The sequence below is a fragment of the Neovison vison genome, chromosome 13 (assembly GCF_020171115.1).
Source record: "Neovison vison isolate M4711 chromosome 13, ASM_NN_V1, whole genome shotgun sequence".
Lineage (NCBI taxonomy): Eukaryota > Metazoa > Chordata > Mammalia > Carnivora > Mustelidae > Neogale > Neogale vison.
The window spans coordinates 77,657,938-77,671,661 of NC_058103.1; the positions used below are offsets into that span (position 1 = coordinate 77,657,938).

The window sequence follows — 13,724 nt, forward strand, 5'->3', positions numbered from 1 at the left end:
ACCTAATATATACCTTTTTAAAAGGTTTTATGTATTTATTTGACAGGCACAGAAGAGAGGGAACACAAGCAGGGGGACTGGGAGAGGGAGAAGCAAGTTTCCTGCCGAGCAGGGAGCCCGATGCGGGGCTCAATCCCAGAACCCTGGGACCATGACCTGAGCTGAAGGTAGATGCTTTAACGACTGAGCCAGCCAGGTGCCCCCATTATATACCATTTTTTTAAAAAGATTTTATTTATTTGCTTAACAGACAGAGATCACAAGTAGGCAGAGAGGCAGGCAGAGGGAGAGAGGAGGAAGCAGTCTCCCCAAGGAGCAGAGAGCCCGATGTGGGGCTTGATCCCAGGACCCTGGGATCATGACCTGAGCTGAAGGCAGAGGCATTAACCCACTGAGCCACCAAGGCACCCCAATATATACCTTTTTAAGAAAGATTTATTTATTTAGAGAGACAGCATTGTGGGGGGAGGGGCAGAGAGAGAATCTGAAGCAGACTGCTTCAGACTCCCTGCTGAGTGTGGATTTTTTTTTTTTTCCCCATGCAGAGCCCACTGTGGGACCCCACTGGGGCTCCACACAGGGCTGGATCTCACAACCCTGAGATCGTGACCTGAGCTGAAAGCAGGAGTCATAGGCTTACCCTACTGAGTCACCCAGGCGCCCCACCTAACATGTATCCTTAAGAGGATCTGACTCTATGTATCGTCTAAATCCAAAACTAACTGGTTTCTGGTAGCGTTGTATCATCCTGATAGGAAAAAATGTCAAGTCATTCCATCAAAAGCTTTTTTTGATAACCAAGAGTTGATTCGGGGCTAATTTGTTCCTTGATTCAGTACCATCGGAGAAGATCATCCGAGAAAGGGTCTATTCCAAGGTGCTGCAGGAAGGTTATTACCAGTGAGTCCTCCATCATCACACAGCTGTTTGAAGGGCAGCTCAACTACAGCTTCATGTGTTTGAAGTGTGAGAGCTGCACCTACAAGAATGAAGTCTTCACCGTCCTCTCTCTCCCCATTCCATCTGAATACGAGTGCTCTCTTCAGGTAGGGAGTGATTCTTGCTCCTGGATGCTCCCTCTCACGGCTGTTCCCCACACTGTGTATTATGAGGGTGCTGCTTTGTCACTTAAAGCAAATTGGAAGCCCATGAGGACAACATTTACAGCCGAAAGTGACTGTGAATTTGGTTGTAATCCTTTTTTTTTTTTCCAAGTCTTTAAAATTAACATGTATTATTTGCCCTGGGGGTACAGGTCTGTGATTCGTCAGTCTTACACAATACACAGTGCTCACCACAACACATACCCTCCCCAATGTCCGTCACCCAGCCACCCCATCCCGCCCAGGCCCCTTCCCCTCTAGCAACCCTCAGTTTGTTTCCTGAGATTAAGAGTCTCTTATGGTTCGTCTCCCTCTCTGGTTTCATCTTGTTTCATTTTTCCCTCCCTTCCCCCACAATCCTCTGTTTTGTTTCTCAAATTCCTCCTATCAGCGAGATCATATGATAATTGTCTTTCTCTAACTGACTTCACTTAGCATAACACCCTCTAGTACCACCCATATTATTGCAAATAGCTTGATTTCATATTTTGATGGCTGAATATAATTCCATTGTGTATGTATATGTGTGTGTGTGTGTGTCTGTGTCTGTGTCTGTGTGTATTTATCACATCATCTTTATCCATTCATCTGTTGATGGACATCTAGGTTCTTTCCATAGTTTGGCTATTGTGGACATTGTTGCTATCAACATGTGGGTGAACATGACCCTTCGGATCACTACATTTGTATCTTTGGGGTAAATACCCAGTAAATTTGTATCTTTGCTGGGTACTAGGGTAGCTGTATTTTCAACTTTTTGAGGAACCTCCATATTGTTTTCCAGAGTGGCTGCACCAGCTTGCATTCCTAGAAATCGGTGGTATTTCTAAATGTGCTCATTGAAATAGCCTCACTGTAAAAGTGAAATGACAGGTGGGCTTTATTCAGTCTACTGAGATGGCTTGGTGCATATGGGGAATTTACCTCTTGAATTTTATTCACCGTCATACCTAAGATTAATCTGTAAATTGGAGTGGTTGTGGAAGGCAGAGAGCAGTAAGTTTCCTTGCAGAATAATACCCATTTGATTTTTCTACCTAAATTATGAAAGCACATCTGCGAAAAGTTTTCACATACCAGAACTGGAGAACAGAATCCTACTACTTATTTAGAAGTGGGCTTTGTTCTCAGAATAAATTGTTAAAGATGACTGGAAACGAATTCCCAAGAGACTAACATGTATACTGAACACATGATCTGCGCTCATCGTCCTCGTTAGGTTAGTGGCTGGCAGAGCTGGGGTCTGGCTACACTCAGGGTAGCTCCCGTGCACACAGGATCAAATTCTGTCCATTCCACTGTCTTCATTACGGGCCACCCCCCAAAACACTGCATATGGTCATTTTTCAGTCTCTGGATCGCTTCTGTGATGAGACGCATAACATAAAACAGCTGCCTGACTTGGTTAGTGGAAACTGCACCGTCAGTATTATTCTGAAATAAACCAGAAAGATTATAATGCTGACCCAGAGATTGGAAGTGAGATGGGCACTTGGATCCATTTCAGTAACTGAGGGAGAGAGAAGCCGCTCCTTCATCAGGTAGACTTTACAGCTGTGCAGGCTGCCGCTTGTGATGCTGGGACCTCCTGGGTATGTTGACTTTGAGGAAAGCGCTGAGGATCACTTTTCCACAGCTGTTGCAAAGTTGTAAACAGAGAACCCAAGCTGTCCTTGATCCAATTAGTCACCAAATTTGTTTTTCCTCTACAGGACTGTCTTCAGTGTTTTTTTCAGCAAGACACACTGGCCTGGAATAACCAAATTCACTGTTCCTTCTGTGAAACCAAGCAAGAAACAGCTGTAAGAGCCAGTATCTCCAAGGCACCAAAAATAATTATCTTTCACTTAAAAAGGTATGGATTTTGGCATTTTGTGAGATTTTTTAAGCCTTTAGCAAAATATCACATATCATGCAGTTCACCCATTTAAAGTGTATAATTCAGGGGTGCCTGGGTGGCTCAGTCGGTTAAGTGTCCGACTGTTGATTTTGGCTCAGGCTGTGATCTCAGGATCATGAGATCGAGCCCTGTGTTAGGCTCTGAGTGCTTGAGATGCTCTCTCCCTCTGCCCCTACAGCTTGTTCATGCTCTCTCTCTCTCAAATAAACAAAAATAAATAAAGTGTATAATTCAGTGGAATTCAGTTTATTACACTAATTTTTAAAAATCTGTGATAAAATGTATGTAACATAAAATCTGCCATTTTAACTTTTTTTATTGAACTCGAACAGTGTTATATTAGTTTCTGGTGTACAATAGTGATTCAGCAATTCTATACTTTACTCGGTGCCCATCACGATAAGTGTGCTCCTAATCCCCCTCACCTGTTTCACCTATCCGCTCCCTTCCCCTCCTCTGGTAACCATTAGTTTTGTATTTGAATCTGTTTTTGTGGGTGTATGTGTTCGTCCTTTGTTCATTTGTTTTGTATCTTAAATTCCACATGGGGTGGAAATTATATGGTATTTGTCTTTCTCTGACTGATTTTACTTAGATTTACACCCTTTAGATCCATCGTGTTGCAAATGACAAAATTTCATTCTTTTTTATGGTTGGGTAATATTCCACTGTATATATACACCACATTGTCTTTAGTCGTTCATCTATTCATAGACACTTACGTTGCTTCCATATCTTGGCTACTGTAAATAATGCTGCAATAAATATAGGGGTACATACATGTTTTTGAATTAGTGTTTTTGTTTTCTTTGAGTAAATACCCAGTAGTGGAATTACTGGTTCATATGGTAATTCTATTTTTAATTTTTTGAGGAAACTCCATACAGTTTTCCCCAGTGACTGCTCTAGTTTGCATTCCCACCAATGGTGCACGAGGGTTTTTCTCCGCATCTTCACCAATACTTGTTATTTCTTATCTTTTTAAATTTTAACCGTTCTGACAGGGGTAGTGACAGGGGTTACTGTGGTTTTGATTTGCATTTCCTTGATGAGTGATGCTGAGCATCTTTTCATGTGTCTGTTGGCCATCTGGATGTCTTCTTTGGAGAAATGTTTATTCAGATCCTCTGCCCTTTTCTAATTGGGTTTTGTTTTGGTTTGTTTCTTTTTAAGTAAACTGTACCCTGAGACCAAGAGTCCCACGCTTTACTGACTGAGCCAGCCAGGGCCCTGGGATTATTTGTTTTTTGGATGAGTTGTATAAGTTATTTTTTGGTAGTTAGAAGTCTAACATGGGTCTCACAAGGCTAAACTCAAAGTCTCTGTAGGGCTGCATTCCTCTCTAGAGGTTCTAGAGAAGAATCTGATGCCTTCCCTTTCCAGTCACAGGCTGCCAAAGTTCTTTGTGTTGTGACCCTTTCCTGCCATTTTCAAGCCCGCAGCCATTTTAAGTGCATAATTCATTGGCATTCATTACATTCACAATATTGTGCAAAAATTACCCCTGCTTCCAAAACTTTTTCATTTTTGTAGCAAGAATCCATTTGGGGGGGATGTTCTGTATTTGTCACCACATTATATCAGGAGGCACATTGTAAAAGTTTGTCTCACTACTGGTGATGTTAAGTTTGACCCTGAGTTAAGGTAGTGACTTTAAGATCCCATCATTCGGAAAGGTATAATTTCCCCTCTGTAATCAGTGTGACTCTGGACTCTCAGATATTTTTAAACTTAATGGGCTTAATATCCAATACTATCATCATTCTTAATGTTTAAATTGTTCAAAACTGGCCTGTGGGAATTCCTTCAGGTCTGTTCCTCTGAGCCCATCAGTTAGTATATGTTTATTAAAGTATAAATGCAAGTATAAAATGTATCCTTCTTAGGCATACAGTTCTGTGAACTGTAACAAATCTATGCAGTCCTGTAACCATCAGAGCCAACATACAGACTATGTCCATCACCCCAAAAAGTTTTTCATGTTTTTTCATAATCCACCCTTTCTCCCACCCTCAGCCCCTGGAAAAGTCTGATCTGATTTCCATCTCTATAGTTTTACCTTTTCCAGAATGCCCTATGTTATAGCATATGTTTGTGTGGTTTACTTCTCTCTCTCTCTCTCTCTTTTTTGATTTAAACTTCTTTCACTTACCATAGTGTTTCTGAGATTAATTCATTAATGGCAGAAGTTAGTGCTTCTTTCTTTTTATTGCTGTGTAGAATTCCCTTTTGTGAATGTATCACACTTTTTTTTTTAAATTCAGTAGTCTTCACGCCCAGTGTGGGGCTTGAACTCGTGACCCTGACATCAGGAGTCACATGCTGTACCAACGAAGCCAGCCAGGCACCCCTTATATCATAATTGTTTATCCGTTCATCAGTTGATGAACATTTGGGTTGATTCCAACTTATAGATGGTATGAACACAGCTGCGGTAAACGTTAGCATATAGGTTTTTATGTGGGTGTAAGTCTTCATTTCTTTTGCTGTGATGCATAGGCATGGGATTGCTGGGTCAGATGGTATTCCCTTAGTTTTTGCAAACAAGTTTTCTTGCTTTTTGGCATGAGACTGTCTCAGATTCACACACTAATTTCCCTGCACTAGACCTAAATCAGCCATTCAGTCATTTTTCCAAAAGAAACTTTATTTATTTACTTACTTATTTACTTACTTCCCTACTTATTTAGAGGGGGGAGGGGCAGAGGGAAAGAGAGAGAGACAGCGAGTGAGCATTTAGGTAGGTTCCATGCCCAGCTCAGGGTGCAATGTGGGGCTCCACCCCCCAACCCTGAGATCATGAGCTGTGCCAACCCTGAGTTGGATGCTTAGCTGACTGAGTCACCCAAGTGCCACCGAAATTTATTTTTTAAAAAGCTCCAGGGAGTCTACTATGAGTTCATATTTGGGAGCTGTTGATCTATATAGCAAATGGAGAATGTGACAAGATTTTCAGAAAATTTTATCTTATTAAAGATATATTGAAACCTCAGAGCTGGGAAACAGGACACTGCTGAGAAAACAACGTGTTAAAAACTGAGTCAGTCAATTTGATTCCTACTCCCTGATGCCAAGCCTGGCTTTGTCCCTGTCTTCTTTTGTGCTGGACTCTGCACCGTCTCACCCCTGGACTCACAGCCCAGGCACAGTTTCATTTCAGGTGACACTGTGGAGTTGCCCATTATAAATACACATAGAAAAGAAAGAAATGTATGTACAGGTCTGTGCCAAATTAGCTTTCCAAGAAATTACTTCTAACTGTAGTTGGAATTTACCAAGGTATGTAGACTTCATTTACAAATGATTTACAAACTTACTTTATATTTTGCACATTTATTCTCTCTCCAGATTTGACATTCTGGGTACAATGAAAAGGAAACTGAGAACAGATATTCATTACCCACTCACTAACTTGGACCTTACCCCTTACATTTGTCCAGTTTTTCGGAAACACCCGAAATATAACCTCTGTGCAGTGGTGGTAAGTAAAATACTATTTAAAACATAAACAAGCATAAATTTAAAGAAAATCGAAGCATTATCTACTTGAACATCTACTCTCACCTTTCCCTCGCTTCTCCTATATTCTCTTTTTTAAAGCAAAATATATAGCCTGGAACTTTCTGTGTTGACTTCACACAGTAGAATAATGAAAGAATAAAATGTTCTGTCCACAGCTTTGTTACTTTCCCTCCACTCACTGGCTATTTCAGATCTGGGGCATTTGCAAGTTGGGCTGTGGGGGCAGCAGAAGTTAGTATGGATAGCTTTATGTTGAATATTCGTGAGCCATTCTATGGCCAAAGCCCCCTGCCTCTCCACGCAGAATAGTCCCAGAGTCACTGCCTGTGTGCTTCCAGTCCTAAGGAAACTCTGGCTGGGTTGGGGAGGGGGTCCCCTTTGGCTCTAAGTCAACCATCACTATTGAGGATTCCCTGAAGGAAAGAAAGCATGGAGTATAATTCAGACCAAATCACCAAGAACTTCCCACAACGTCAAACAGCCCCAAGCCCCAAGCCATTCTCCAGGTTTCTGTTCGGGATCACAGTGTTAACAGTCTTTAGAACCTGGAGGTCCAGTGGGGTGCACAGCAGATGGTGCACAGTATTCCCCAGGGTCCTCTGATGCACCCAAGTCTCATTTGCCTATTGAATTAACACATTATAAAATGTTAGTCCTGCTCTTTAACCTCTTTCACATCTCAGAACCATAACTTCAACCTTTAAAAAATAATCCTTCTTTTTTTTTTTTTTCTTTTTATTTCAAGCCTTGACATTCCCCCTCTTTCTCATTTATCTTGACCTCATAGGAGCTTTTCCTTCTCTCACTTCCCTCCTGGAGATCTAAAGTGATGTCCTCTTCTCTGTCATATCAAATATAGACTCTACTGTGGATTCCAAAAGGAGCTGCCCCCTTGTATTTCACTGTTTACATTTCTCATTACATGTTTCTTCTTTAAGAAAATCCAAGAGACAGGAAGTTGAATTTGTCAAAAAAATAAGTATGTAATTATCTACATCATGAGAAGATAGACATTTGTAAAAAGAGTCACCCCAAGCCTCCTATAAATTTATGATCTTTCTAGTGTTTTTAAATTATTAACTGAGGGGCCAAAAATTGGTTTCAAAAGAGAAATAGATTTAGAATTTAGAATCAACTGCCAGATGATGATGGAAAATCATCATCTGATAATCTTATTGGGGTTCCTTGTACACAACAAGCTGTTTTCTCATGCTGTTTTTAAGATTCTCTCCTTATCTTTCACTTTTGACCTTTAATTTAATTTAATAATTTAATTTTTTTTTGAGGTGGGGAGGAACAGAGGGAGAGGGAGTAAGAGAATTTTTTAAAAAACTTATTTGACAGAGAGATCACAAGTAGACAGAGAGGCAGGCAGAGAGAGGGGGAAGCAGGCTCCCTGCTGAGCAGAGAGCCCGAAGTGGGGCTAGAACCCAGGACCCTGAGATCATGACCTGAGCTGAAGGCAGAAGCTTAACCCACTGAGCCACCCAGGTGCCCAGGAATAAGAGAATCTTAAGCAGGCTCAATGTCCAGCACCAATATAGTACAGACCCAACGTGGGGCTCAGGACACTGAGATCAGGACCTGAGCTGAAATCAAGAGTAGGACTTTTGACCAACTGAGCCATCCAGGTGTCCCCACTTTTGACATTTTAATTATAATGTGTGTTGGTATGGGTCTCTTTGGAAATCTCTGGACCTGGATTGTCTGTTTCTTTCCCCAAGTTAGAAAATTTTTCAGTCATTATTTCTTCAAATAAGTTTTCTTCCCCTTTATCTCCCTCTTCCTTCTGGAACCCCTATCATGCAAATGTTAGTCTGTTCAGTGTTATGCCGTAAGTCCCTTAGCTCTCTTCATTTTAAAATTTCATTTATTTTTGTTGTTGTTGCTCTGACTGGGTGAATTCCACTGCCCTGTCTTTAAGTTAACTGACCCTTTTTTTCTGCCTCAGCTAGTCACTGCTGAACCCCTCCTGTATTTTTCAGTTCAGTTACGGTGTTCTTCACCTCTATGATTTCTGTTTCCTACTTTCTTCTATTTTCTGTCTGTTGAAGTTCTCACTGTATTCATTCATTCAGTTCCTGAGTTTGGTGAGCATTTTTATGACCGATACTTTAAACTCTTAATAAGGTAAATTACTTACCTCTGTTTCATTAAGGTCTTTTCTGGGGTTATCTTGTTCTTCTAAGACATATTTCTCTTTTATTTTGCTTAATTTCCTGTGTTGGTTTCTGTACAATAGAAGCAACGGCCACCTCCTGTAGCCTTGAAGAAATGGCTGTATACAGCGCAGGAACCTTACTGTTCAACCATGCCCTAGCTTTTGTCTTTCAACTATTTGTGATTATCCAAGCAGCCTATTTGATTTTTGATGGTTCCCAGTAGTTGACAGTGTTAAATGTCCCAAAGGGGAGGATCCTGGTCAGCAGCTAGATTTAGGCATACTGGAAGCCAGACCCTCGGAGAGCAGCTTTTAAAGTATGACAATACATACCTACAGTTCTGTGGGACCACATGCATAAAGGCTTGCTGGCCACCAAAGGCCGGACAATCTGGAGGTGTTCCTTGGGCAACAGTTGGGGAAATCAGGGCCCCAGATGAATGTAGAAGCTCCCTCCTGAGAGACAGCAGTAAGTGGTAGCAAGGCAGAGGGAGAACACAAAGATGGCATCTACCAGCTCAGGGCCTGGACGGCACCTCTGCTGGACCCTAGTTGTGTGCCAAACCTAAAGCCTTCTCCTCAGGCTTCATGAAGCCCCAGGAGAAGCAAATAGGCCTCTTTCACAGAAAGACTGGGCGTGTATCTTATTATTCTGCCCATCTGTCTGTCCAGTGCCCTGGGGGTGGTAGCCGGCCAGGAACTGTCTCTGATGGTTCTAATCCTGCAGGACCCAGGAACACAAGCCGCCGTGCCCACCAGAGCCAGGCAGTTATAGAGAATCCCTTGGTTGGCATTCACAAACACCAGGGCACCAGACACGGGTTAAAGCTCCACTCTGGGAAACATCAGCACTCTGGAGCATGGAGCGGGGAGGGCAGGGAGGTCGTCTTGAAGATGGCTCCCGCTGGCCAGCAGGACTCTCCATGTGTGCTGCATTAGATGCCTGCCTTTCAGGCCAGGGCTTTAAAATTAGCAAATGAGCCACATTCACCTAATGCCGCAATTGGCTGCCTCTGTGTTGCACCCTGGGACAAGCGAGTTTGAACCCTTTAAGAGCCGCGATAGCTCGCTATAGCCTTGTGGGTCTCATGGATGCAAGCGGTGCTGGGTTTTGGTGTGTTCCTGGGTAGAGGTGAGCCCAGGATTCTACCGTCGCTGTCTCGGGTGAGTATCCCTTTTTTCTTGTTTTTTTAAAGGGAATAATCAAGAATAATGCTTGCCGTGTTTTAGTAGCTGTACTTTGTCAGGTAATTGATACTTCCTTCTATTTTGATTTTGCTAACACTTTTTGTGCGTGTTTGTAAAGGTGGTGATTTTATTAAATCTGTGTCTCTACAACAACTGAGAAATGGCCCTCCTGAACCCATTTTAATTCTGTTAATATGTTGAATTATATTTATAGATGTTCCAACTTATCTACCCTTTATTTTTGATACCCTTGCGCTGCTGGGATAAATACTATTTGGTCATTATTATCTGAGATGTATTTTGCTTGATTTGGTTTACCACACTTTAAGATTTTTGCAATAGTCTCTCGAATGAGCTTCATCTCTGCTTTTCTTCCTTATACCCTTTGTCTAGAAACTTATCATAGCCTTATACACAAACTTCTCTACGAAAGGAAGAAAAGCTCCTCTAACCTCCCGAGTTAGAGAAGTTTGTGTATGAGGCTATGGTAAGTTTCTTTACGAATTGATAGAACTCATCTGTAAACGCCTCTGGGCATGCATTCCCCTTTGAGGGGTGATTGTTAACTCCTGGTATAATTTCTTTAATGCTTGTAGGTCTATACAGGCTTTGTATTTTCTTCTTCCATCGGTTTGGTAAGTTATAATTTCCTGTGTATTTGTCCATTTCATCCGAGTGTTCAGTTTTCTGGCATAACTTTTTTTGGGTATTAAAAAATTTTTAAATTTCTGCTGCATGTGTAGATATCTGTACTTTTTTCATTTCTAATTTCATGTACTTAATATTGTTTTGTATTTTTTCTTGATTGATCTTATTATCTATATTGTTGAAGCCTTTTCAAAGGACCAACTTTTGATTTTTGATCCTCCTTATTATATCTTTGTTTTCTGGTTCATTAATCTAATTTTATTATATATTTCCACTTAGGTTCATTCTCTTTCTTACTGTTTTTAATTGGGAACTTGGTTCATTAACATTCACTCTCTTCTTTCATATAGAAGCCTTAAACTCAAAAGTTTCTCTGGATAATACTTTCACTGCTGACCACATTTTAAATTATAGAACCCTTGAATACAAAGTAGAGAGGGTAATAATCATCCGTTACCAGCATTCTAGATGAGCTGTCAATTCACCTGTAACACCTGGCCTGCTCTTCTCCCTGAACCATATTATCTTTGTATTACATATCTCTTATGCATTAGTTTTATTGTGTTAAAAGATTATGATCTGTATGAATCCAATTCTTTTATATCTGTTGAGGCTTGTGTTTGTCTGTTTATTAGGCGCCAACTTCCTTATGTCTTGGAAGTTAAATTTGTGTTACTCAAAGCTTTCTCAACCGTTTTTTTTTTTTGTTTGACTAACTGTTGGTTGAAAGAAATGTGTTGAAATCTTTGTACATTTTATAGCGAACAATCATGAATGATGCTGTAGTTTTTAGTAGCTACACTTTATCAGGGTATGGATTTTTCCTTTTGCTCTGGTTTTGCTAATAGTTTTGTGCATGTTTGTAAAGGCATTGAATTTTATTAAACTTTTTCCCCACAACAATTGAGATGCTTTGGTTTTCCTGAAATCTTTATAATCTGTTAATATGGTCAATTACATTTACAGATTTTCTAATTTTACTATATTTTCCTTGCTGGGATAAATACTATTTGGTCACTTAAAATTTTTTTTATTTAAATTCAATTAATTAACACATAATGTATTATTACTTTCAGAGGTAGAGATCAGTGATTCATCAGTCTTATATAATACCTATGCTCTTTACATCACGTACCACCTTAATGTCCGTCATCCAGTTACTCCAACCCCTCTACCTCAGCCCTCCAGCAACCTTCATTTTGTTTCCTATGATTAAGAGTTTAAAAAAAAAAGTTTTTTACGGTTTATCTCCCTCTCTGGTTTCATCTTGTTTTGTCTCTTTTTCTCTTCCCCTATATTCCTCTGTTTTGTTTCTTAAATTCCTCATATGAGTGAGATCATGTGATAATTCTTTAAGTCTCATTTTGCTTAGCCTGATACCCTCTAGTTCCATCCATGTCATTGCAAATGGCAAAATTTCATTTTTTGATGCCAGAGTAGTATTCCATTGTGTGTGTGTGTGTGTGTGTGTGTGTGTACTGCATCTTCTTTATCCATTCATCTATCAGTGGACATCTGGGCTCTTCCCACAGTTAGCTATTGTGGACATTACTGCTATAAACCTTGAGGTGCAGGCCCCCTTTCATTTAACTACATTTGTATCTTTGGGGTAAATCCCTGATCGTGCAATTGCTGGGTTGTAGGGCAGTTCTATTTTCAACTTTTTGAGGAACCTGCATGCTGTTTTCCAGAGCAGCTCCACCAGCTTGCATTCCCACCAGCAGTGTAGGAGGGCTCCCCTTTCTTTGCATCCTCGCCAACATCTGTTGTTTCCTGACTTGTTAATTTTAATTCTGACTGGTGTGAGCTGGTATCTCTTTGTGCTTTTGATTTGTATTTCCATGATGCTGAGTGATGTTGAGCACTTTTTCATGTGTCTGTTGGCCATCTGAATGTCTTCTTTGCAGAAATGTCTGTTCATGTCTTCTGCCCAATTCTTGATTGGATTATTCTTCAGGTGTTGAGTTTGTAAGTTCTTCACAGATTTTGGATACTAGCCCTTCATCTGATATGTCATTTGCAAATATCTTTTCCCATTGTGTTGGTTGTCTTTTGGTTTTGTTGACTATTGCCTTCACTATGCAAAAGCTTTTTATCTTGATGAAGTCCTAGTAGTTCATTTTAAATAAACTTTTTTTTTTAAGATTTATTTATTTGACAGAGAGAGATCACAAGTAGGCAGAAAGGCAGGCAGAGAGAGAGAGAGAGAGAGAGGAGGAGGAAGCAGGTTCCTTGCTGAGCAGAGAGCCCCATGTGGGGCTTGGTCCCAGGACCCTGGGATCATGACCCAAGCCGAAGCCACCCAGGTGCACCCCTAGTAGTTCATTTTAAACCTTTGTATACTTTCCTTTGGAGATGTGTCCAGCAAGAAGCCATTGCGGCCAAAGTCACAGAGCTTGCTGCCCGTGTTCTCTAGGATTTTGGTGGATTCCTGTCTCACAATGAGGTCTTTCATCCATTTGAGTCTATTTTTGGGTGTAAGGAAATGGTCCAGTTTTATTCTTCTGCCTCTGGCTGTCCAATTTTCCCAACACCGCTTGTTGAAGAGACTCTTTTTTCCATTAGATATTCTTTACTGTTTTTTCAAAGATTAGTTGACCATAGAGATGAGGATCCATTTCTGGGTTCTCTATTCTGTTCTGTTGATTTAGGTGTCTGTTTTTGTGCCAGTAGCATACTGTCTTGATGATCAGAGCTTTCTAACGGAGCTTGAAGTCTGGAATTGTGAGGCCACCAACTTTGGTTTTCTTATTCAACATTCCTTTGGCTATTCATGGTCTTTTCTGGTTCCATACAAATTTTAGGATTATTTCTTCTAGTTCTGTGAAAGAAAGTTGGTATTTTGATAGGGGTTGCATTGAATGTATAGATTGTTCTAGGTAGCATAGAGATTCTAACAATATTTGTTCTTTCCATCTTTCATCAGTGTTTTATAGTTTTCAGAGTACTGGTCTTTCACCCCTTTGGTTAAGTTTATTCCTAGGTATTTTATAGTTCTGGTGTAGTTGTAAATGGAATTGTTTTCTTTCTTTTTTTTTTTTTTTAAGATTTTATTTATTTATTTGACAGACAGAGATCACAAGTAAGCAGGGAGGCAGGCAGAGAGAGGAGGAAGCAGGCTCCCTGCCAAGCAGAAAGCCCGATATGGGGCGCTATCCCAGGACCCTGGGATCATGACCAGAGCCAAAGGCAGAGGCTTTAA

General features: G+C 40.6%; 1 protein-coding gene across 1 annotated transcript in view; it reads left to right on the top strand.

Annotated features, from left to right (window-relative positions):
• Positions 1-13,724, top strand: part of USP50 (ubiquitin specific peptidase 50) — a 34,095-nt gene that overhangs the window by 3,737 nt on the left and 16,634 nt on the right. Inside the window, exons 4-6 of the mRNA XM_044230106.1 lie at positions 837-1,046; positions 2,816-2,958; positions 6,352-6,484. Of these exons, the coding sequence (XP_044086041.1) occupies positions 837-1,046; positions 2,816-2,958; positions 6,352-6,484 (486 nt within the window). The remainder of the gene's footprint in view (positions 1-836; positions 1,047-2,815; positions 2,959-6,351; positions 6,485-13,724) is intronic.